Here is a 26,910-nt window from a genome sequence, read left to right as displayed (position 1 = left end):
AGGAAAAATTTTTGTTTCCACGCCTAAAGATGTAGAGTTGTCATCTAATGCTACACTTACATGAAACTATAATCTCATCAACTCCTAAACATGATGATAGTCCAGAAAATCTTAGGCACAGTGCAGGCAGCACTGTAAAAATGTTAATCCATGGGATTTTCTTTGATCATGTTACATATTATATGTCATTAATATTCAACAAAAATAATCTAAGTGCTAAATTTTGGAGCATAGCTGATTTTTATAGTTATCTTAAAAATTATCCAAAAGTATGTTCATGCTTTGAATAAGTCAAACCTAATACATATAAATTGGAATGGGAGGAGAGAGAAAGGGTCTATGAAAGAGGCAATAAAAGGCATAGAGAATTCAACTGTGAGTTCTCATTTTATAACGGAGAATCTCCTTTTACTACATTGTATTTACTAGCAAGTAAACTACTTTGTATAATTGTAAGACTACTTTGGTTGATGTTGGTTACTCAGTATCAGAGAAAGGGTTATGCCATTTTTACTTGCTTTGGGTAAAATCAATTTTAACTAGCATCCTATTTTTAAAAACCTTTCAATGGCCTTTTTTCCCAGATGATGAAGAAGTTACACCAGCAAGAGATGTATCTCGTCATTTTGAGGATACTAGTTATGGCTATAAAGATTTCTCTAGACATGGGATGCATGTTCCAACATTTCGTGTCCAGGTAAAATTGCAACTTGTATGCACATGATTGACTAGAAATATCTCAGTCTGACTTAAAATACAAAAGAGCCACTTAGATTTGAGAACTATGCTAAGTGCTTTGCAGGCAGTATCTCTTGTTGTTTCAGAATAAAAGGTGAAAGACTGTTTCTAATCCATCCATGGAATCATACTGTAGTTTCAATGTATGTATATCTTAAAAATTTTATTGTGTAAATATTTAAATATGTAAGTATTTAATTCAGATGAGTTGATACTCCCAGCATTCCCAAATATTGTTAGGGGCCAGTGTTAAATAATAACTATTTTACCAGAATTATGAAAATATTTGAGAACCATAAGATTTTGTTTCTTTGCTCAAGAAACTAAGGGGCCTGGCACAATGGCTCCCGCCTGTGATCGCAGCACCTTGGGAGGCTGAGGTAGGTGGACTGCCTGAGCCGAGGCGTTCCACGACCAGCCTGGCCAACAAGGGGAAACCCTGTCTCCACAAAAAAAATAAAAAATAAAATAAAATTAGCCAGGTGTGATGGCGTGTACCTGTGGTCCCATCTACTCAGGAGGCTGAGGTGGGAAGATCACTTGAGCCTGGAAGGTTGAGGCTGCGGTGAGTTGTGATGGAGCCACTGCACTCCAGCCTGGGTGACAGAGTGGGATCCTGTCTCAAAAAATAAAAATAAATAAACTAAGGGGCAAAATTTAGGCACCAGGAAGAGTTATAGAATAATTATACAATAGATTAGAAATTGAAGACATCATGTGGACTGGAAATTTTTTATGGAGGGACATTAGGATTTGAAGAATTTGGATGGCAAAAAGGGTATTGTAAGTAGAGGAGACTAGACAATAATTAAGCTTAGGTTGAGGGATAGAGTGAAGGAAGGAATTATAAAGAGATTGGTTGGCTGCTGAGAGCTTCAAGCTAAAGATTCCTACTTCTGATTAGTGGTGTATGTTTAAAATTGGTTAGGTGTGCCTTAAATGCCAAAGCAGTTTACATTAGATTATGTGGGGTTTGTAGGCTTTGACCAGCGTGATGGCATACTATCAAAGAGGTGTTTTTAGGAAAGCAACAAAGAAGTAGGGGTTTATTAAGTTTTGTTTCAGGTGGAAAGAAAGGAGGCAAGGAGATTTAATATAGGAAAACTAATTAGGAGACTCAGTTAATAGGGCTAAAAGGCAGAAGTGCGGGTAGGAGAAGGAATGGGTGATGGATGTGTTGAATTAAAAATTCACAAAATTTGGCCAGATCTGGTGGCTCCCACGTGTAATCCCAGCTCTTTGAGAGACCAAGATGGGAAAATCACTGAGGCCAAGCATTCAAGACTAGCATGGGCAGCAAAACAAGACCCTATCTCTACAAATAATTTTTAAAAGTAGCCAAACAAGGTGGCCTGTGCCTGTACTTCCAGTTACTCAGGAGGCTGAGGCAGGGAGGATCGCTTGAGCCCAGGTATTGGAGGCCGCAGTGAGCTGTGATCATACCATTGCACTCTAGCCTGGACAACAGAGTGAGACCTTGTCTCTTAAAACACACACACACACTCATAATTTGAAGACCATTTGAATGGCTGCAGCAATGGAAAAGGAGAGGGGACTCCCAGGCTGGTCACATCTGGGGGCTGAGTGGAGAGAGAGTGAAAGAGATAAAGGCCGATGTGTAAGGGGAAGAGACTATTAGTTTTTTTTTTTTTTTTTTTTGAGATGAGACTATTAGTTTTTAAACTCACTGGGTTATAAAACACAACCTTTTGCATGTTGAAGTATGGGAATTGAAAAAAGATTGGAGTGCAAGTGAAGCTGGGAGTTAGGGATAAAAGCCAGTTGGATTGTCAGCCAAATGACAATGATTTTTACCATGCTACAGAGCTATAGATATAGAACTGTACTTGACCACATTTATTCACATTTGTTCTATTCCCTGTATTTAGGACTATTGCTGGGAAGATCATGGTTATTCTTTGGTAAATCGCCTTTATCCAGATGTGGGACAGTTGATTGATGAAAAATTTCACATTGCTTACAATCTTACTTATAATACAATGGCAATGCACAAAGATGTTGATACCTCAATGCTTAGACGGGCAATTTGGAACTATATTCACTGCATGTTTGGAATAAGGTTAGTCGTCTTTCTGTGTTTATAAAGAGATGTTTTCCTCTGGGCCAAATTATTCAAGTGCTTGGAGCACACATGCACATAGACACACACATAATCAAAACCCATCCCCTCCCCAATAACTTATTTTTATGCTATTTATGCTTGAAAGAACCACTTTATTGCAGCTTAGTTTTTTCTTCTCTTTCCTAGCTAGGCAGGAGGGAGAGTTAGGGACCTTGACAAGAATTGAATGACAGCTGCCTCCAGGAAAGGGAGGACAAGCAAGCTGGTCCTAGAACAAAGTTTGTCACTGAACACCTTTAGTATCTTTTCTCTTCATATAATCTGTCTCTTGATACATTTATGTTTTAATCTATCTCTTGATACGTTTATGTTTCTACCTCCTTGGAAACCAGTACCCTTATATTGCCCCTCTGGCTGTTCTTAGGCTCCTTCTGAGGAGTACTTGCTCTCATAATACGTAATCAAAATGGAAAACTTTCATGTCCTTGCTTTTAGGTTTTCAGCCATGTTACTATGTTATATTGAAAATGCAGTCATTGTATACCACCTTCTCACACATGCACACAAACTCTGAGCTACAGTGCTTACTAGTTAACTATTTTCGCTGTAAAATCAGGCTTTCTATTCATTTTATCAGAGACTCTGGTCAAAACCTACAAACCCTATTTAATCTACTCTAAACGGATCTGGCATTTGAAGTACATCTGACCAACTTTAAACTAATTTCCCACTAATCAGTAGCCAGACTATTGACTTTAGCCTCCTGAATGGTTGTAAAACCAGCTTTGCAAGACCTTTCTCCCCTTTCCACTGAAAACTCAATAGGAGACTTCAGTGCCTATGTGATTGGAAATCCATTACCCAGTGGAGCAACGCAGACAACTGGTGCATGCAGCCATCTTGGCTTAAAGCAGGAGAGGCTCTCCTAAGTATAGACCATCCTTCTCCTCGCAGCCCCTGCCTTTTTTCCCATTTGACCCCAGAAACTCCTAGAAACATGAGTAAAGTAATTCTAATTATTTTTATTTATACAAGTAAATTTCTCTCTATGTATATATAGAGATATCTCTATATATAGAGAAAGTACTAGTACCAATAACAAAGGTAATTAATTTGTTTCTTAATTTCGATAATACTCAAAATCTGTTTTCAGAATTTCTTCAGCCAGGCGTGGGGGCTCACGCCCATAATCCCAGCACTTTGGGGAGCCAAGGCGGGCGGATCACTTGAGGTCAGGAGTTTTAGACTAGCCTGGCCAATATGGTGATACCCTGTCTCTACTAAAAATACAAAAATTGGCTGGGCATGGTGGCACACACTTCTCGGGAGGCTGAGGCGAGAGAATCGCTTGAACCCAGGAAGCAGAGGTTGCAATAAGCCAAAATAGCACCACTGCACTCCAGCCTGGGCGACAGGGCAAGACTCCGTCTCAATAATAGTTTGTTCCTCAGTGTGGCTGCATGTTCATGATTGCAGATATACACTATTGCTTGGTAGCCAGTGCTATGTTAATATTATCAGCTTTCAGGAATGATTTACTTGGGTAGTAGAAAAAATGTTATGTTACTCTCCCTAAGTACTCTGTTTCTTATCCCTTTATACTCACTCATCCACCTGCAGTTGTAAAGCTGTATCATTTTGGGGGACAGCTGCCTACACAAACAGAGAAAAAATACAGTATTAACTATTGATGTGTATACTTTTGTAAGATGAAAACAGGTTATACACTGAAAATATCATAATCCTCATTATGTCTTTCAACAGATATGATGATTATGACTATGGTGAAATTAACCAGCTATTGGATCGTAGCTTTAAAGTTTATATCAAAACTGTTGTTTGCACTCCTGAAAAGGTTACCAAAAGAATGTATGATAGCTTCTGGAGGCAGTTCAAGCACTCTGAGAAGGTATGTGCCTATTGTGGCTTGTTTACTCTGTAACTTAGCAATGATTCGTAGTCTCCTTCACCTAACCTAATGGTGCTGAAACCCTTTCCATCACCCCTACCAACCCAAAGAAAAACATTCCAGGACAGCTGTCTCAGGTACCCCTTCAGAAGGGAACCTGATTATGGTGATAGAGTAAAAGAATAAAGACAGGGAGCACAGGTGGGCTGGCCCGTCTTCAGAAGTGCTGGCATGGCTGTCAGCACATAGAAGACTGTTTTATAAAAGCTGTGTATATGTAGAAGTGTCTGTTCTCTTTGAAACATCTTTATAGAAATTACTGAATAATGATTTGGCAGGGGAAGTTGGTATTCTGATAAAACAGTGTCTAGATTTTCTGACATGTAACAAACCTCCAAGAAATATGATAAAATATAAATGAAAGCTCAATCTATCCAAAAAGAATATTAGGCCGGGTACGGTGGCTCACACCTGTAATCCCAGCACTTTGGGAGGCCAAGGCAGGCGGATCACTTCAGGTCAGGAGTTCAAGACCAGCGTGTCCAACATGGTGATACTAAAAATACCAAAAAATTAGTTGGGCATGGTGGCATGCCCCTGTAGTCCCAGCTACATGGGAAGCTGAGGCATGAGAATCGCTTGAACCCAGGAGGTGGAGGTTGCAGTGAGCCGAGATCGTGCCACTGCACCCGAGCCTGGGAAAGAGTGAAACTGTGCATCAAAAAAAAAAAAAAAGATAGCTGTTGTTTTGAGAAATTTATAATCTGTTCAACGAACCCAAGGCTAAGTTATTCTGTACTACATAGGAAGTGTAGGAAGTGTACTTATTTTATGTGTTCATTAGATTCACTGAAAAACTGATTGCGAATGCTTGTAACCCTTCCTTATATGATGTTGTATTTTATATTCAGGTTCATGTTAATCTGCTTCTTATAGAAGCTAGGATGCAAGCAGAACTCCTTTACGCTCTGAGAGCCATTACCCGCTATATGACCTGATGACTTTCCTTCATTAAAGATGATTCTGGAATGATCAGCAGATATAGTCTACAAGGGGGAAGGTACTAAGCCCCAGGACCAATGGTAGACAAAATAATTCAGAAATCCATTGTGCCATGATTCCTTTAGTTTCTGCTATTTTTCTGTGGAAAACCACTGCTGGCACAAGCAGTGACTGTTTGGCAGCTTCACGTTTAGAGCTGTGAAGACAGGCTGCCATTCACAGTATTTTGCTTTTTGACAGTACAAGATGCTGTGTAACTGTTTTAATACAGCAAACAGTAACTCTCCAAATCCTGTTGCTTTTTTGTTAAATAAGATAACAAGAATTGGAGCATGCAAAGAATGGGACTTGGATAATGACTTAAGCTTTATATGTAAAGAATTTTAGAAGATCTTGGTGCTGCTATTCCTGCTGGAGGAATGAATAGATGGCTGTTTCAGTTAAGCTATTAGTAATAAAAGTGAACATTGCTACTATCTGAGCCTACATACATAACTTGTGTGATTTCAAATTAAACTTGCATTATGTGTTAATTTTCTTGCATCTAAAAAAGCATCGAATTCCTACTCACACAGCTCAGCAACAACCATTTTGATGGTAACAGTTAATTAATTTCTTTCATTAGTTTTTTAAATTCAGGGTTCTGGATATTAAATTACAATGGCATTCTTAAAGATTTTCTTCAAAAAGCAATCCTAAATGAAAGTGTGTAAATTATAAGAAGCTGGCGATCTTTTGATATGCTGTTTCACAGGATCCTGACACTGGAGGGCAGCTGTCTTGTGCAGTAGTTGTGTTTCCAGCACCAAAGTTGTGGGACATGTTGCTGTAGACTGCTGCGCAGTCCTGGGTGCATTCTGTCTCTCTCCCTCTGCCTGCGTCCTGGTCCCCACTTTAAAGGTTGTGCAGCTCCTTAAATAATAAAGCTGGAAAATATTTTTAGTCGGGTTATCAAATTTGATTTACAAAAACGCTAACTTTGTTTGAAATGCAAACAGGTTTGAAAATATGTATTAAGTACTTTGTATTCTGGAGGCGTGAATTGCTTTTGAAGTCTGTCAGTATTACTGGTATTTTTAAATAAAGAAGAATTTTTCTCCAATTTTATTTGCTGTCTCAATCTCTTAAAAAATCATGACTTCACTATTAGTAATAATTTTGAGTATCTACTTTCATAAGCCAAGTACATTCACACTTAAATGGCAAAAAACACTTGAAGCCATTTTGAAACATACAAAGAGGAGTGGACTTTCTTTAGAATCTTATCTAAGACCATTTTTATCTTGGAAATGACTGGTGTGGCCCTATGCCTGCTCTCTTTTGAACTGTTTTAGAGTTCCAGTAGAATTTTAAGAATTACTAGAAAGAGGGATTCATTAGGGAGAGACTACAGAACAAAAAATGACACTCAGACAAGTAGAAATAGCTCTAAGTTTAACTGAAGCTGTTGTGATGATAACTCTGTTACTCCTCAAAACATTTATTGAGCTCAATCTAGTGCCTGCCTACAAATGTATGGGGTAGTGTGGAAGTGGGGGGTTGGGAAGGATCAATTTTGAACAGAGGTGGTACCTGTCCTCAAGGATATTTACTCATGAGAAGACAAGACTATAACCTTAGCTAGAAATAGAGTATTATTATCTTCAATATGTTTTATATTTAAAGAAACTTATAAGTGCATTACTCATTGAATATGCATCATGCCTTTGTCCTCTTCTGCCTGCTGCTGAGTTCTCTCACCAGAGCAATGCAATTGAACCCAAGAAGATAGTTAAAATTTTACTTATCCCATTTCTGCTTTGTTCCTCCTCTTGAAAATACAAAATTTCTAGTAGAGATTCTAATCAGCAGTAGAGTGATCACAAAACAAGATCAACTAGAATGCATTTAGTCCACTGGAACTTATAATCACTTAGAAATTGAAATCAAAATTTTAATGAGTTAAAAAATATGTTTATACCTAAAGTAATAAAAGTGCATGTGATACAAAGTTAATGTTTCAATGCCTCCCATTTAGCAGGTGCTTCCTGTTGGAGTGTTTTCTCAAAACTAAACACACAGGATTTCTAATGTTACTATATAATCTTTGAAACCAGTAGTTTCCAAAATAATTAGGGAAGGTACATTACACTGGGGATATCAAAACCTTCCCCAACCAGAGGAAAATTTTTTTCTAAAATAATCATGAGAAGATTTCTGGTTGAGGGTCCCAGGATTCAAGAGTTAAAATTTGAGTTTTTTTGGCCATATTTGGGAAAATTTTTTATTAGGCCAAACTTAATCATCTCTAAGAATGAGATTGATTTTGATACAGACCACCAGGAGATAAGTAGATAAGTAAAATTTGTTGGATAAGCACTTTTTATCAATATACTCTGAAATTTTATTAGCATATTCATATATGTGAATATCATATATGAATCAAATTTTACTAGCATATTTGTATATGTGAATATCATATATGAATCATCATACTAGTTTTTTGCTAACACTGGTAGATGGGAGTAATGTCAGCAAGATGATGGACTTGGGAACTCCACGTCCTCATTCTCCCAGAGATGCTGAGTTAACAATATATGGGCCAGAATATCTTTGTGAGAACTCTAGAAACCAATTGGGAAACTGCAGCACTTAGGCAAATGCAAAGCCAGGAAAAGGCTGCACCAAAAGGCTAGGAAAGTTTGTGGATTTTGCTCACCCTAGCTCTTCCCCAGCAGAGGATGGTGTGATCAAGAGGAAGCATAAATTCAGCAAAGTTGCAGGATACAAAGTCAGCACACAAAAATCAGTTGTATTTCTATACACGAACAATGAATGATCCAAAAAAATTAAACAATTCCATTTACAATAGGATCAAAAAGAATAAAATACTTAGGAATAAACCTAACCAAGGGGATATGTGATGGCTGAATGTTTGTGTCTCCCCACACATTTGTATGTTGATGTATCTTGTATGTTGAAATGTAATCCTCAATGTGGTGGTATTAAAAAGTAGGCCTTTGGGAGGTGATAAGGTCAAGAGGGCTCTGCTCTCATGAATGGGATTAGTGCCCTTTAATAGAGGTCTGGAGAGCTCCCCTTCTACCATGTAAGGACACAGCTAGAGTGTGCCATCTGTGAGGAAGAAAACACTAGGCACCAAATCCTTGATATTGGACTTCCCAGCCTCCAAAACTGTGAGCAATAAATTTCTGTTATCTATAAATTGCCCAGTCTAAGGTATTTTGTTACAGCAGCCTGAACAGACTAAGACAAAAGACTTACACATTGAAAACCGTAAAGCAGCAGTCCCCAACCTTTTTGGCACCAGGGACTGGTTTCATGGAAGACAGTTCTTCCATGGACCCAGGGTGGACGGTGCAGTGGGGGATGGTTTCAGGATAAAACTGTTCCACCTCAGATCATCAGGTATTAGATTCTTATAAGGAGTGCACAACCCACATCCCTCACATGCACAGTTCACAATAGGGTCAAGCTCCTATGAAAATCCAATGCTGCAGCTAATCAGACAGGAGGCAGAACTCAGGCATTAATGCTTGCTTGCCCACAACTCACCTCCTGCTGTGCAGCCAGTTCCTAACAGGCCACAGACCAGTACTGCAGCCAGTTCCTAACAGGCCACAGACCAGTACTGGTCCATGGCCCATGGGTTGGGGACCCCCGCTGTAAAGCATTACTGAGAAATTAAAGACACAAATAAATGGAAAGACATCTCATGGTCACCCAGAGTAACCTGTAGATTCAATGCAATCTCTATCAAAATCCCAATGGCATTTTTCAGGGAAGTAGAGAATTCCATGCCAAAATTCATCTAGAATCTTCAATGGACCCTGAATAGCCAAAACAATCTTGAAAAAGAACAAAGTTGGAGGTCTCACACTCCCTGATTTCAAAACATATTGCAAAGCAACAGTAATCAAAATAATGTGGAACTGGCACAAAGTCAAACATAGAGGCCAATGGAATAGGGTCCAGAAATAAATTCTCACATATATGGCCAAATGATCTTTAGCAAAGGTACCAAGACCACTCAATACGGACAGGACAGTCTCTTTAACAAACAGTGCTAGGAAAACTAGATATGCACATGCAAAAGAATGAAGTTGGACCCTTATATATTAAAAAACTCAAAGACCTAAATGTAAGACTGACAAATGTAAAACTAGATGAAAACACAGGGGGAAAGTTTCACAACATTGGATTTGGCAATGATTTCTTAGATGTGACACAAAGTATGGGCAACAAAAGAAAAAAAGACCATTGGAATTACATCAGACTTAAAAATGTCTGTGCATCAAAGGACATAATCAACAGTGTGAAAAGGCAACCTATAGGATAGGAGAAAATATTTACAAATCATATATTTGATAAGAGGTTAATATCCAGAACATATGAAGAATTCCTACAACTCAAAAAACCAAATAACTAAAAAATGGGGCTGGGAGTGGTGGCTCATGCCTGTAATCCCAGCAGTTTGGGAGGCCGAGGCAGGCAGATCATGAGGTCAGGAGATCGAGACCATCCTGGCCAACATAGGAAAACCCCTGTCTCTACACAAAAATTAGCTGGGCATGGTGGTGTGCACCTGTAACCCACTGGGATTACTCTGGAGGCTGAGGCAGGAGAATGGCTTGAACCTGGGAAGCGGAGATTGCAATGAGCTGAGATCGCGCCACTGCACTCCATGCACTTCCAGCCTGGTGACAGAGCGAGACTTCATCTCCAAAAAAAAAAAAAAAAAAGGCCAAAGACTTGAATAGACATTTCTCCAAAGATGATATACAAATGACCAACAAACAAAAATTATGAAAAGGTGCTCAGCCTGACTAATTATAAGAAATGTAAATCAATATTACAAAGACACATTACCTCACACTTATCAGGGTGGCTACTATTTTTAAAACTCCCAAAATAACAAGTGTTGGTGAGGATGTGGGGAAATTGGAACACTTATGTGGCATTGGTAAGAATGTAAAATGATAATCACCACTTAAACACGATGGAGGTTCCTCAAAAAGTTAAAAATAGAATTCCCATATGATACAGCAATTCCACTTGCTGTGGACTGAATATTTGCGTTCCCCCAAAATTCACATGTTGAAGCCCTATGGTCTTTGGGAAGTAATTAGGTCTCGAGGGTGGAGCCCTCATGAGTGGCAGTAAACCCTTATAAGGAGAGACAGGTGAGAGATGATCTCTCTCTCTCCACCATGTGAGGATAGAGCAAAAAGGCAGCCCTCTGCAAACCAGGAAGAGGGCCTTGACCACCAACTGAACTGGCCAGCACCTTGCCTTTGGACTTCCTAGTCTGAAGAACTGTGAGGAATGAACTTTTGTTAAGTCACCCAAACTATATTTTTTGTTATCTCAGCTTGAACTAAGACATCACTTCTGAGTATATACACAAAAGAACTGAAAACAAGATCTCAAAGAGAGATTTGCATACCTATATTCGTGGCAACATTATTCACAGTACCCATGATATGGAGGCAACCCAAATGTTCATTGACAGATGAATGGATAAACAAAATGTGGTATATTCATAGAATGGAATATTATTCAGTCTTAAAAAGGAAAGAAATCAGCAGGGCACAGGTGGCTCACACCTGTAATCCCAGCACTTTGGGAGGCTGAGGCAGGTGGATCACTTGAGGCCTGGAGTTCAAGACCAGCCTGGCCAACATGGTGAAACCCCATCTCTACTAAAAATACAAAAATTAGCCAGGCATGGTGGTGCATGCCTGTAATCCCAGCTACTTGGAAGGCTGAGCAGGAGAATCACTTGAACCTGGGAAGCGGAGGTTGCAATGAGCTGAGATCATGCCATTGCACTCCAGCCTGGGTAACAGAGATTGTTCTGAGACTCTGTCTCAGGGAAGAAAAAAAAAAAAAAAAAAAAGTAAGGAAATCCTATCACAGGCAACAACATGGATGAACCTCGATAATATTAACGCTAAGTGAAATAAACCAGTCACACACACACAACTATTGTATGGCTCCACTTATATAAGATATCAAGTAGTCAAAGTCATAAAAATGGAAAGTATTAATTGATGGTTGCCAAGAGCTGGTGGGGGTGAAAATGGGGAGTTGTTTGGTGCGTATAGCTTCAGTTTACAAGATGAAAGAGTTCTAGAGATCTGCTGCAGAACAATGTGAATATACTTAAACTACTGAACTGTACACTTAAAATGGTTAAAATGGTAGATTTTACGTGTTTTTTTAACCACAGGTTTTGTTCAAGCAGATAGCTCCAAATGGTCCAGCTTGTATGTGGGTCTGAGGGGAGCAGTTAAGTACGGAAGAGAATAGGTATAATGGGATCCCACCATGAGTTACTATTTAGTCATAAATATGAAGGGGGCTGTTTGGCGAAGAGAGAGTTTGATTTTTTTTTCCACTAAAAGTAGAATAAATAGCTTGCTATGGATGAAATACATTATATCTGTGAATGTTTTAGATAAATTAGCCCCTGTGACTTAAACTGATTTCATCTATTGGAGTGAATCTACCAGCATATACTTACATTATGGACTACAATAAGGTGAGTGTCCCTAGAGGATTTTGCTGAGCCACATCAGGTATGAGCCCCAGACTAGAACCATTCTTAGAAAGTCTATTCGTTCCTGGAAATATAGGTTCTTTTTTTTTTTTTTTTTTTTTTTGAGACAGTCTTGTGCTGCTGCCCAGGCTATAGTGCAGTGGCACAATCTCGGCTTACTGCAACCTGCACCTCCGAGGTTCAAGAGATTTTCATGAAACAAAGCCACTGGGAAGTTTGAACTTGGGGGAGCCCACCATAGCTCAGCAAGGCTGCTGTGGCCAGACTGCCTCTCTAGATTCCTCCTCTCTGGGCAGGGCATCTCTGAAAAAAAGGCAGCAATCCCAGTCAGGGACTAATAGATAAAACCCCCATCTCCCTGGGACAGAGCACCTGGGGGAAGGGGCGGCTGTGGGTACAGTGTCAGCAAACTTAAACGTCCCTGCCTGCTGGCTCTGAAGAGAGCAGCGGATCTCCCAGCACAGCGTTCCAGCTCTGATAAGGGACGGACTGCCTCCTCAAGTGGTTCCCTGACCACCCGTGTATCCTGGCCCTGAGATACCCCTGGCAGATACCCCTCTGGGACAAAGCTTCCAGAGGAAGGAATAGGCAGCAATCTTTGCTGTTCTGCAGCCTCCGCTGGTGACACCCAGGCAAACAGGGTCTATAGTGGACCTCCAGCAAACTCCAGCAGAACTGCAGCAGAGGGACCTGTTAGAAGGAAAACTAACAAACAGAAAGGAATAGTATCAACATCAACAAAAAGGATGTCCACTCAGAGACCTCACCTGAAGGACACCAACATCAAAGACCAAAGGCAGGTAAATCCACAAAGATGGGGAGAAACCAGCACAAAAAGCCTTAAAATTCCAAAAACAAGAATGCCTCTTCTCCTCCAAAAGATCGCAACTCCTTGCCAGCAAGGGAACAAAACTGGACGGAGAATGAGTTTGACGAATTGACAGAAATAGGCTTCAGAAGGTGGGTAATAACATACTCCTCCGAGCTAAAGGAGCATGTTCTAATCCAATGCAAGTAAGCTAAGAACCCTGAAAAAAGGTTAGACGAATTGCTAACTAGAATAACAGTTTATAGAAGAACATAAACGACCTGATGGAGCTGAAAAACACAGCACGAGAGCTTCGTGAAGCATACACAAGTATCAATAGCCACATCTATCAAGCAGAAGAAAGGATATCAGAGACTGAAGATCAACTCAATGAAATAAAGCAAGAAAACAAGATTAGAGAAAAAAGAATGAAAAGAAATGAACAAAGCCTGCAAGAAGTAGGGGACTATGTGAAAAGACCAAATCTACGTCTGATTGGTGTACCTGAAAGTGACGGGGAACGTGGAACCGAGTTGGAAAATACTCTTCAGGATATTAACCAGGAGAACTTCCCCAATCTAGCAAGGCAGGCCAACATTCAAATTCAGGAAATACAGAGAACACCACAAAGATACTCCTTAAGAGCAACCCCAAGACACATAATTGTCAGATTCACCAAGGTTGAAATGGAGGAAAAAATGTTACGGGCAGCCAGAGAGAAAGGTCGGATTACCCACAAAGGGAAGCCCATCAGACTAACAGTGGATCTCTCAGCAGAAATGCTACAAGCCAGAAGAGAGTGGGGGCCAATATTCAACATTCTTAAAGAAAAGAATTTTCAACCCAGAATTTCATATCCAGCCACACTGAGCTTCATAGGTGAAAGAGAAATAAAATCCTTTACAGACAAGCAAATGCTGAGAGATTTTGTCACCACCAGGCCTGCCTTACAAGAACTCCTGAAGGAAGCACTAAACGTGGAAAAGAACAACCAGTACCAGCCACTGTAAAAACATACCAAATTGTAAAGACCATTGATGCTACGAAGAAACTGCAACAACAGGCAAAATAACTAGCTATCATCATAATGACAGGATCAAATTCACACATAACAACATTAACCTTAAATGTAAACAGGTTAAATGTCCCAATTAAAAGATACAGACTGGCAAATTGGATAAAGAGTCAAGACCCATTGGTATGCTGTATTCAGGAGACCCATCTGATGTGGAAAGACACACACAGGCTCAAAATAAAGGGATAGAGGAATATTTACCAAGCAAACAGCAAAAAAAAAAGCAGGGGTTGCAATCCTACCCTCTGATAAAACAGACTTTAAACCAACACAGAACAAAAGAGACAAAGAAGGGCATTACATAATGGTAAAGGGATCAATGCAACAAGAAGAGCTAACTGTCCTAAATATGTATGCGTCAATACAGGAGCACCCAGATTCATAAAGCAAGTTCTTAGAGACCTACAAAGAGACTTAGACTCCCACACAATAATAGTGGGAGACTTTCACATCCCACTTTCAGTATTAGAAAGATCAATGAGACAGAAATTTAACAAGGATATCCAGGACTTGAACTTAGCTCTGGACCAAGTGGATCTAATAGACATCTACAGAACTCTCCACCCCAAATCAACAGAATATACATTCTTCTCGGCACCACATTGCACTTATGCTAAAATTGACCACATAATTGGAAGTAAAACACTCCTCAGCAGATGGAAAAGAACAGAAATCATAACAAACAGTCTCTCAGACCACAGTGCAATCAAATTAGAACTCAGGACTAAGAAACTCACTCAAAACCGCTCAACTACATGGAAACTGAACAACCTGCTCCTGAATGACTACTGGGTACATAACGAAATGAAGGCAGAAATAAAGACATTCTTTGAAACCAATGAGAACAAAGACACAATGTACCAGAATCTCTGGGACATATTTAAAGCAGTGTGTAGAGGAAAATTTATAGCACTAAATGCCCACAAGAGAAAGCAGGAAAGATTTAAATTTGACACCCTAACATCACAATTAAAAGAACTAGAGAAGCAAGAGCAAACATATTCAACAGCTAGCAGAAGACAAGAAATAATTAAGATCAGAACAGAACTGAAAGTGATAGAGACACAAAAAACCCTTCAAAAGATCAATTAATCCAGGAGCTGGTTTTTTGAAAAGATCAACAAAATAGATAGACCACTAGCCAGACTAATAAAGAAAAAAAATGAGAAGAATAAAATAGACACAATAAAAAATGATAAAGGGGATATCACCACCGATCCTACAGAAATACAAACTACCATCACAGAATACTATAAACACCTATATGCAAATAAACTAGAAAATCTAGAAGAAATGGTAAATTCCTGGACACATACACCTTCCCAAGAGTAAACCAGGAAGAAGCTGAATCCCAGAATAGACCAATAACAAGTTCTGAAACTGAGGCAGCAATTAATAGCATATCAACCAAAAAAAAGCCCAGGACCAGACAGATTCACAGTCTAATTCTACCAGAGGTACAAAAAGGAGCTGGTACCATTCCTTCTGAAACTATTCCAAACAACAGAAAAAGAGGGAATCCCCTCTAACTCATTTTATGAGGCCAGCATCATCCTGATACCAAAACCTGGCAGAGATACAACAAAAAAAGAAAATTTCAGGGTCAATATCCCTGATGAACATTGATGCGAAAATCCTCAATAAAATACTGACAAGCCGAATCCAGCAGCACATCAAAAAGCTTATCCACCATGATCAAGTTGGCTTCACCTCTGGGATGCAAGGCTGGTTCAACATACACAAATTGATAAATGTAATCCATCACATAAACAGAATCAATGACAAAAATCACATGATTATCTCAATAGATGCAGAAAAGGCCTGTGACAAAATTCAACAGCCCTTCATGCTAAAAACTCTCAATAAAGTAGGTATTGATGGAACATATCTCAAAATAATAAGAGCTATTTATGACAAACCCACAGGCAATATCATACTGAATGGGCAAAAGCTGGAAGCATTCCCTTTGAAAATCAGCACAAGACAAGGATGTCCTCTCTCACCACTCCTATTCAACATAGTATTGGAAGTTCTGGCCAGGGCAATCAGGCAAGAGAAAGAAATAAAGGGTATTCAATTAGGAAAAGAGGAAGTCAAATTGTCTCTGTTTGCAGATGATATGATTGCATATTTAGAAAACCCCATTGTCTCAGCCCAAAATCTTCTTAAGCTGATGAGCAATTTCAGCAAAGTCTCAAGATACAAAATCAATATGCAAAAATCACAAGCATTCTTATAAACTAATAACAGACAAACAGAGAGCCAAATCATGAGTGAACTCCCATTCGCAATTGCTACAAAGAGAATAAAATACCTAGGAATCCAACTTACAAGGGATGTGAAGGACCTCTTCAAGGAGAACTACAAACCACTGCTCAAGGAAGTAAGAGAGGACACAAATGAAAAAACATTCCATGCTCATGGATAGGAAGAATCAATATCGTCAAAATGGCCATATTGCCCAAAGTATTTTATAGATTCAATGCTATCCCCATCAAGCTACCACTGACTTTCTTCACAGAATTGGAGAAAACTACTTTAAATTTCATATGGAACCAAAAAAGAGCCCACATAGCCAAGACAATCCTAAGTAAAAAGAACAAAGCTGGAGGCATCATGCTACCTGACTTCAAACTATACTACAAGGCTACAGTAAAAAAAACAGCATGGTACTGGTACCAAAACAGAGATATAGACCAATGGAACAGAACAGAGGCCTCAGAAATAACACCACACATCTATAACCATCTGATCTTTGACAAACCTGTCAAAAACAAGAAATGGGGAAAGGATTCCCTATTTAATAAATGGTGCTGGGAAAACTGGCTAGCCATATGCAGAAAGCTGAAATTGGATCCCTTCCTTACACTTTATACAAAAATTAACTGAAGATGGATAAAAGACTTAAATGTAAAGCCTAAAATCATAAAAACCCTAGAAGAAAACCTAGGCAATAATACCATTCAGGACATTGGCATGGGCAAAGACTTCATGACTAAGACATCAAAAGCAATGGCAATAAAAGCCAAAATTGACAAGTGGGATCTAGTTAAACTAAAGAGCTTCTGCACAGCAAAAGAAACTATCATCAGAGTGAACAGGCGACCTACAGAATACGAGAAAATTTTTGCAGTCTATCCATCTGACAAAGGGCTAATATCTAGAATCAACAAAGAAATTAAACAAATTTATAAGAAAAAACAAACAACCCCATCAAAAAGTGGGCAAAGGATATGAACAGACACTTCTCAAAAGAAGACATTTATGCAGCCAACAAACATGAAAAAAAGCTCATCATCACTGGTCGTTAGAGAAATGCAAATCAAAACCACAATGAGATACCATGTCACGCCAGTTAGAATGGCAATCATTAAAAGTCAGGAAACAACAGATGCTGGAGAGGACGTGGAGAAATAGGAATGCTTTTACACTGTTGGTGGGAGTGTAAATTAGTTCAATCATTGGGAACACAGTGTGGCAATTCCTCAAGGATCTAGAACTAGAAATACCATTTGACCCAGCAATCCCATTACTGGGTATATACCCAAAGGATTAGAAATCATTCTACTATAAAGACACATGCACATGTATGTTTATTGCAGCACTGTTCACCATAGCAAAGACTTGGAATCAACCCAAATGCCCATCAGTGATAGACTGGATAAAGAAAATGTGGCACATATACACCATGGAATACTATGAAGCCATAAATCAGGATGAGTTCATGTCCTTTGCAGGGACATGGATGAATCTGGAAACCATCATTCTCAACAAACTAACACAGGAACAGAAAACCAAACACCACATGTTCTCACTCATAAGTGGGAGCTGAACAATAAGAACACATGGACACAAGAAGGGGAACATCACACACTGGGGTCCATCAGGGGGTTGGGGGCTAGGGGAGGGACAGCATTAGAAGAAATACCTAATGTAGATGATGGGTTATGGGTGCAACAAACCACCACGGCACATGTATACCCATGTAACAAACCTGCACATTCTGCATATGTACCCCAGAACTTAAATAATTAAAAAAAAAAAAAAGAGAGAGAGAGAGATTCTCGTGCCTCAGCCTCCCGAGTAGCTGAGATTACAGGCATGTGCAACCATGCCAGACTAATTTTTGTATTTTTAGTAGAGATGGGGTTTCACCATGTTGGCCAAACTGGTCTCAAACTCACGACCTCAGGTGATATGCCCGCCTCGGCCTCCCAGAGTGTTGGGATTACAGGTGTGAGCCACCATGCACAGCTGGTTTATTCTAATAGGCTTCAAGAACCCATTCAGTCTGGGATGCCTGCTCTTATCCCATGAGTCTTGGTGTTTTGTAGGGTGAGAAATGAGCTGTTAATAAAAGCTTTTCTCCAAGCAGAGTAGTAAATTTACTTCTGTTGTTGAGATGAGGTCTTACTTTGTTGCCCAGGCTGGTCTTGAAATCCTAGCCCCATGGGATCCTCCCCACTCAGCCTTCTAAAGTGCTGAATTACAGGTATGAGCCAGCAAATTTATTTTTATTTCCAACTCATCTTCATTTGGCTAGTATAGGATAATAATAGTAAGCTCAATCTTTTGTTTTTTAATCATTTATTCAAAGGCCAAACTCATCCTACAAAGGATGGCAAGCTAAGAAAGTGCTTGCCATCATAATGTTCTTGAACACCCACTCCACATCATACACTGGACTGGGCCATTTGCTCATTTAATGGTTTGTTCCAAACTACACTACAGTAAAATTGATATGATTCCCATTTTGCAGTTGCAGCTCAAGAAATTAAGTTACTTGCTCCAGGCCCACAAAGCTAGCAGGGGAGAGCGTGGATTCAGATTCAGGTCTACCATTCACCTAAGCCTGCATTCTTTCTAATACATTACCTCACCTGTCAAACACAGAGAGTTACAATTAGAAGGACTGTCTTAGTCCAGTCATTTTATTTCAAATGAAAATATACTCTCGTGTTATCTATTTTACTTATTTAATAAAGAACAGATGGCCCAAAGCAGTTTTAAGTTTTTCTGCTTACTCCTTCTCTTAATATAAAGACCAAAAAAATACTGGTACCTAATTAGAACATTTATTATTTGACATAGTAAGAATTAGTACAGATCCTATGTTGTAACGTGTTCCACTCATGTTGACTACCCTTCTTTCTATATAATCTAACAGCCTTTATTGCACAGTTCATTTAACTTATGAACACTTCAATTCCAAGTGTTCATAATTCCAAGTGCTAAATCAAGATTTTAAGACTAGAACTAAATTGTTTAATAGAGAATAGAAGAAAAAGTCATTTACTTAAAAATGCATATATTTTCATCTTACATTTCTCATAACAGGAAACATAACGTGTATATTCATTTTTCCATAATACCTAACAAGAAGAAATGCTTAATTTTAAAAAATACTTCAGCTACTCACTAAAACCAGTTCTTGAAAAACTTTCCACATTTGTTAATGCTGAAAAAAATGTTCACGTTTGTTACCAGTTCTTAAGAATGAGGGAGACGTGAGTTCTTGTTTCAACTGTTAATCTGCATCATGTTAGAAAGAGGGAATGGGCAGGGGTTCCAGGAAGGTGTGATGTCTCTGAATTCGGTTTAGAAGCTGCTGTGCCACAGGTTTGAATTCTGTTTCCCAGTGGAGTTTGTGATAGTTTTTTAGGTCTGGATCAAAACTGCCATCCAGTGCTAGTTCTTCATCTGTATTAGAAAAATTTAAATTACAGCATTATTTACAAATGTAATCCTGTTGAATATAGTTTAATTTTGATGATATGAGTTAAACTCACCCTGGGTCATCCTTTAATACCAACGTAACACAAGACAGGATTTCAGAGAAGTTCTTTACTCTCTTCTGTTCTTTATGAATACATCATTTTATTTTATTTTATTTTATTTGGAGAGGCAGGGTCTCCATGTATTGCCCAGGCTGGTCTCCAACTCCTGACCTCAAGCAATCCTCCTGCCTTGGCCTCCCCAAGTGCCAAAGTGCTGGGATTACAGGTGTGAGCTACCTCGCCAAGCCCATTAGTTTACAATTAGTCTATTTTGGTATCTCAATTTAAATGGGCAATATTTTTTTCAAAAAAAGTCTGGCCAGGTGTGGTGGCTCATACCTATAATGCCAACACATTGGGAGCCTGAGGTAGGAGAATTGCTTGAGCCCAAGAGTTCAAGATTAGCTTGGGCAACACAGTGACAGCTCAGAAAAAGAAAAAAATCAGAAGATTATCTGGGCATGGGGGCATGTGCCTGTGGTCCCAGTTACTCGAGAGGCTGAGGTCAGGAGGATCACTTGAGCACGGGACATTGAGGCTGCAGTGGGGCACGATCATGCCACCGCCATCCAGCCTAAGCGACACAGCGAGACCCTGTCCCAAAAAATAAAAAATCCAAAATTGAACTGAACCCTTATTTCAACTAATTCCTTAGTTTTTTATATGTAAGTTTGTATCTAAAAGTCAGATCACAATTTCTCAGAATAAACAACGTATTAATATGTTACTTCCTTATGTGTACATAGAAAAGTTAATTACTTCAAAGGTTAGATATAAAAGGAATCAGGAAATCTTTTAGGAAAATAGCTCAGTTAAATTTGACACTTTAAACTTTACTGAAAATCAGAACTTTGCTGGCTTCAAAGCAGCAGGGAAGTAGTACTTTGGAAAGACAACCTTCCACCCCCAAACTCTCTCCATAACTGAAAACTGAGAGAACTTGGGAATCCCAAGGAGTATTAGAATCCCAAGTGAGCCCATGGATAATGCAGACAAGAACTTGTAAGAATAAAATGCAAAAGTACAACTTCAATTCTTAATCTAAGGGCACCCTGAATTCTGGGAACACCATAAATATATTCAATCCAAGTAGGAAGACAAATGACCACTGAGGTTTCTGTGCTGATTGCCACAGCAATTTTACATGTTGATGTTGAGCCTCACACCCTGTGTGACAGACTTCAGAAAAGTGCACTGACCTGCCAATCAGATTAGCTCTGCCACTTCCTACATCTGCGACATGAGGCCAACTTCTAAAATGGTAACCACTAAATCCTAACAACCACAGATGTTGTTACTTAAATTGCCAACGCTTTTTTTTTTTTTTTTTTTTTTTGAGATGGAGTCTCACTGTGTCACCCAGGCTGGAGTGCAGTGGTGCAGTCTCGTCTCACTGCAACCTCTGCCTCCCGGGTTCAAGCAATTCTTCTGCCTCAGCCTCCTGAGCAGCTGGGATTACAGGCATGTGCCACCACGCCCAGCTAATTTTTTCTTTTTAGTAGAGACAGAGTTTTACCATGTTGGCCCGGCTGGTCTCCAACTCCTGACCTCAAGTGATCCGCCCGCCTTGGCCTCCCAAAGTGCTAGGTTACAGGCGTGAGCCATTGCACTCAGCTGCCAACACTTTTTTTATAGGGCCAATTAAAATCCTATTATAAAATATTTCATGACTCTGTTGATATCAGATTTTCTACACTGAATATTTGTGTACATTCACTGTGTACTTTGGCACTATGGGTGTTAGTGTCACCACCCAAAATAAGATAAGGGAGTCTGGAATCCCAGTTTGTACCTTCCTCTCATCACAACCAAGTGGTCAACTATGCAGTTCTGAGATAAGCTCCAGGCAGACACAAACACTTCGGCAAGGAGCTCCATGCAGACCCTGTAAGCAAACCTGGATCTCCCCACCCATGAGATAACTGGGCCCCGAGGGGAGGAGAATGCAGGCGACATTTGGTGCGTTCAAAGCTCTTCTTGTTTGGCTACTTCCAGACAAAAAGAGTCAGGTAGTCTCAGTGATTTCAGATTTCATTCCGTTTTTTTGAGACAGAGTCTGCTCTGGAGTGCAATGGTGTGATCTCGGCTCATTGCAACCTTCATGTCCCAGATTTAAGTGATCCTTGTGCCTCAGCCTCCCAAGTAGCTGGCACTACAGGCATGTGCCACCAGGCCAGGCTAATTTTTTGTGTTTTTAGTAGAGATGGGGTTTTGCCACGTTGCCCAGGCTGGTCTCGGACTCCTGACCTCAGGTAATCCACCCACCTTGGCCTCCCAGAGTGCTGGGATTACAGGTGTGAGCCACAGCGCCCAGCCAGTGATTTCAGATTTCTAGGCCATCTTCCTGCTCACTGTTTTCCAGATTTTCTGAACATTAAACTTTTGTTGAAAAGTGAATTCTGTTGTATAAAAATAAAATTCCGTTGTATAGAAAATGAATTCTGTTGTATAGAAAATAAATTCTGGGTACGGTGGCTCACACCTATAATCCCAACACTTTGGGAGGCTGAGGCAGGTGGATCACCTGAGGTCAGGAGTTCGAGATCAACCTGGCCAACATGATGAAACCCCATCTCTGCTAAAAATACAAAAAATTAGCCGGGCATGTGGCAGGTGCCTGTAGTCCCAGCTACTTGTGAGGCTGAGGCAGGAGAATCACTTGAACCCAGGAGGCAGAGGTTGCAGTGAGCCATGGTCGTGCCACTGCACTCCAGCCTGGGCGACAGAGACTCTGTCTCAAAAAAAAAAAAAAAAAGAAAAAGAAAAGAAAGAAAGAAAATGCATTCTATTGTAGAAGTCCTTCTTTCCCAAGCTGCTGGCGGCTAAGCAGTGTGGCCTGGGCATGTCATAGTCCCTTCTTTCTCCTAGGGCTTTGGTTGGATTTAGTGGTTTTAGCAAAATCTCTGTTGGGTGTGTGGCTTTTTAAAATCTAATGTCAAGACCACGTTACTTGTCTTGAGGCCCAGCCTATAGTTAATCCACCCTCAAACCATATTAATTCTAAACTGGGTTAGACAAGATAACAAGAATAGCCAAACAGCTACAGGTAAGAGAAATGAGGTCTAAAGTTTGAAAGTAAATACAACAACATACATTAAAAGTGCCATATCACATGGGGTATTAAATTTTGGAACTTGTACTGCAAAGAGTAGCAGAGGCTGATTGAGTAAAAATTTAGATCTATGATTCATTTTTTTTTTTTTAAGAGACAGAGTCTCATTCTGTTACCCAGGCTGGAATGCAGTGGTGTAATCATAGCTCACTGTAGCCTCGAATTCCTGGGCTCAAGTGATCCTCCCACCTGTTTCCTGAGTGGCTAAGACTACAAAACACATACACCCAGCTAATTTTTTCACTTTTAGTATAGATGGGTCTCACTACGTTGCCCAAGCTGGTCTCAAACTCCTAGCCTCAAGTGATTCTCCCACCTCGTCCTCACAAAGTGCTGGGATTACAGGCATGTGCCATTGCACTCAGCCTTTGATTAATTCTTTTTAAGATTTGAATCATCATAAGTTAGAAACTGTGCTTCACAGTATTTTGCATCATGACTCTGTATACATATACCTACTTATATACGAATAAACAAATGTTTCACATTACAATACTTGTCCTTACTAAATATAATACATTCTGATATTTTCTTTCTTTGCTACTTCATTTTTTAAAGATGCTGGTCACAGCCAACTAAATTGATTTCCTGACCTGCAGTGTGAAAAGTGCTTATTTAGATAACCAATCATTCTTAAGCTTTCTTTAGGCACAGCATGCTTCCAAATACTAAAATTTGGGGCAAAGTATTAGAAAGAATTAAAAGACCCTAAAATATAAATGTATCAATGATCATTACAACACAATCATCATTAGAAGTTTGTGTCCTGCAGCATCTATAAAAGCTTCCTTTACTCACTACACTATTTCCTAGCTAGCTGTTCAGCAGCAGATGGCTGTTTAAGGGATTTATCATCGCCCTGACCATTCTCTCATAAGGCAAAGTTGTCGAATGTTCTAGAAGCACCTGATAGCTCTTCAACATAGGCTGATGTGATCCTCCAACTTGAACGTGGGCCCCCACTCTACTCTTGTCACAAAACCTAAGTGCCCACTGCCACGAAACTTATGATGAACATACAACAGCCTAGTGTACTTCCCATTTGCAACAATAAACTACACACATGGTCATCAGGTACCAGCTCCCCGCAGAGGGGCTCACTGTAGTCTGGAGTGCTCAGCACACCACTAAGAACTTCAGCATCAACACGCTGCTTATGAGCTCATAAGACATGACTGCAGTATAATGGGAAGTTTCAGACCACATTCTTTTAAAGCCACTTTCCAGAAAGACTGTCAACATTCCAACGATGTTGAGGATATATTACTTATCCTTTTTTTCTAGTCACTCAGCAAGAAAAAGTTAGGTAACTTACATTACTATAGAAATTGCCACACCAGTATTTCCAAAAACAGTGCTCATACTTCAACACAGGCCTTGGTAATTTAACAGCTCATCCTGTTTCCAAAATGGCCTGTTTTTTTTGTTTTGTTTTGTTTTGTTTTGTTTTTTTCAGCTATCTTTGTAAAAGAATTGAAATGCAAGTATACTCTCACCCACATGCCCATTTCACTTGCAGCAGTCCCACTGCCCAGACCCAGCCATGACCCTGTCAGAAGTCAGGGTCTGAGTGCTCATTGCCGAGAGAAAAGCCAGGAGGCAGCACAGCCCACCACCCAGCCCACGAGGCAGTCCCCATGGTTCGTGAAGAGGAGCTCACGTGAGAAACCTGGGATGCATTGCACAGTGGCTTGGCTCCCTGAGTGAGCTGTGTTTATTTGTTGTTATCCATGCCACAGTCCCCCTGCACGGGGTGCAGTGGAGTAAGGGTGTTCTAGGTAACGGAGCAGCTGGAAAACACAGGGCTAGTTGTTTGTTTTCGGATGGGAAGTCCTGCCTTTGCTACAGTATGACTTCAGGCAAGCCACTTAACTGTCCTAAAACCTACTTTCCGTATCTGTCACCTAGCTGATGGCCTCAGATCTTTCAAAAATAGAATAAACATGCTTTTAAAAGGATATAGCACTATTGAAACAAAGGTACCACCATTGTTAGCCAGTCCACATGCAGCTATCAAGTACCTTCTTTGTATGAGGCAATATCCTTTTCCTAAGGTGGTGCAGTTGGAAAGGGGAAAGAAGATAAAACTCACAAAATAATAATACAGGATAATTACAGGACAAGTTACACAATTCATGATTGATTGCTAAATAAGAAGTATAGATTTCCTATGACTAGCCTACGACTGTGGGCTTGAGAAGCTACGTGGGAAGGGCCTGCACCTGGCTAGGCAGATTGGGATCGGCAGGTAGGAAATGAAACAGAACATGTGCAAAGGCACAGAGGCAGGAGAAGCACGATCAGAAGCCCAATTTGGCTATGGAAAAGTTGGGAATGGAGTGCAGTCAGCCCTTCGCATCCACGGGCCACGCATCCACAGGTTCAACCAACCACAGATAGAGAATATTTGAAACAACAACAATAAAAAGAATACAAATAAAAATCACAGCACAACAACCATTTACATAGCGTTCACACTGTAGGTATTGCAAATAGTCTAGAGATGGTTTAACGTGTGCAGGAAGATGTGTGTAGGTGAAATGCCAATTCTATGCCATTTTATATCAGGCACTTGGGCATTTGTGTTGGTATCCGAGGGAGGCCCTGAAACCAATCCCCCCAGATACCAAGGGGTGACTGTAACAGGCAGCAGGGCCCACTAAAATGAAGTGCCTTCCACGTACACTGCCCCTGCTGAGAAGCCAGCCATGCCCACACCTCCTTCTGATCCATCTTTATGCCACACAGCCCCGCAGCCCCACCATCCTTGTTATTTATGGCTGATTGCCCCAGACTTGGGTAACAAAGGAAACCACAGCCTGTCACCGGGTAGCTGCTGCCTACGCAGGAAAGCCCTGGGCCATAGGACAGTGACTCACTGAGCCAATCATATCTTCTCCCTGAGTGGGTGACATAGGAAAGTGCCCTGGCAACAGACAGACACAGGGAGGGCAGCAAGTGGAGGCCTGGAGGTAGCTGAAGCCATGATCTAGAAGGAGCCTAGAGGGAGTAAGTGGGGAGAGAATTCTTTCCCTAACAGCAGACACAACACAGCTGGGTCTCTAGAATGGTGGAGCCCAGGGGGCGGAGCTCATGACGCCCACGGCTGAGGGGTCACTTGGGACTCTGGCTCCTGCCTGGCTCTCTGGGAGGCTTTGAGCAGTATCTTGTTTCCTGGCTTCTTTCTTCTCTCTGTACATTCTTCCTTTAAGCTCCTTTGCTAACGAGAGCAGGGGCTCTCAATCTTAGCTAATAGACTCACCTGTGAAACTTTGAACACAGATTCTCAGCCTCATCCCAGAGCTTCTGAATCAGAATTCCTAGGGCTGGGGCCAGGAAGGTGTTTTTAGTTTTTTTGGGTTTTTAACTCCACAGCTGATTTCAATGCTCTACCACCATTGAGAACTGAATTAAGGCAACCTGAACATGCACTTCTGCTCCTTGCAACCTGAGTCAGTTTAATGCTCATGGAGCCGACTGTGAACCTCAATGATTAAAAAAAACTGCTCACTTTTTTTTCCTTATTGTGTTTTAAAACACATGTACAAAATTATATTTACCTGGAAAAACCAAATTTCACATCAACCTAGCAAACCCAATTATTTCAAACAACTCCTGAGTTCCAGTTTCTGTTTAGTGGCACAGTGTTACAACACTTCAAGAGTTTCCAGAGCACGTCAGCCACCTTCTGAGGACTTGCTATGTGGCAGGCACTGTGTTAGGCTCTTTGTACACATCTGCTCATTTATCACCCTGCAATCTGGACATTAATTATCCTCATCTTGGAGATGATAAAATATCATTTCGGAACAGCTGATAATCTGTGTTTTTAAACGTTCCACAA

The 26,910-nt window shown here is 40.3% G+C and overlaps 2 protein-coding genes across 11 annotated transcripts in view; one reads left to right on the top strand and one right to left on the bottom strand.

The window, feature by feature from the left end:
• SESN1 (sestrin 1) overlaps positions 1 to 6,834 on the top strand; it is a 105,490-nt gene extending 98,656 nt beyond the window's left edge. For all 4 annotated transcript variants that reach the window (NM_001133666.2, XM_024247951.3, XM_024247952.3 and 1 more), the window contains 4 exon segments: positions 585 to 697; positions 2,628 to 2,818; positions 4,586 to 4,730; positions 5,642 to 6,834. In NM_001133666.2, the coding sequence (NP_001127138.1) occupies positions 585 to 697; positions 2,628 to 2,818; positions 4,586 to 4,730; positions 5,642 to 5,728 (536 nt within the window). In that variant the 3' untranslated portion in view covers positions 5,729 to 6,834.
• Positions 6,835 to 19,236: 12,402 nt separating this feature from the next.
• Positions 19,237 to 26,910, bottom strand: part of ARMC2 (armadillo repeat containing 2) — a 125,564-nt gene continuing 117,890 nt past the window's right edge. For all 7 annotated transcript variants that reach the window (XM_024249093.3, XM_054557968.2, XM_054557966.2 and 4 more), the window contains one exon: positions 19,237 to 19,877. In XM_024249093.3, the coding sequence (XP_024104861.3) occupies positions 19,720 to 19,877 (158 nt within the window). In that variant the 3' untranslated portion in view covers positions 19,237 to 19,719. The remainder of the gene's footprint in view (positions 19,878 to 26,910) is intronic.

This window comes from Pongo abelii, chromosome 5 (genome assembly GCF_028885655.2).
Source record: "Pongo abelii isolate AG06213 chromosome 5, NHGRI_mPonAbe1-v2.0_pri, whole genome shotgun sequence".
NCBI lineage: Eukaryota > Metazoa > Chordata > Mammalia > Primates > Hominidae > Pongo > Pongo abelii.
Note: the sequence above shows the minus strand (reverse complement) of the source record. Positions and strands in the feature narration are given on the sequence as shown.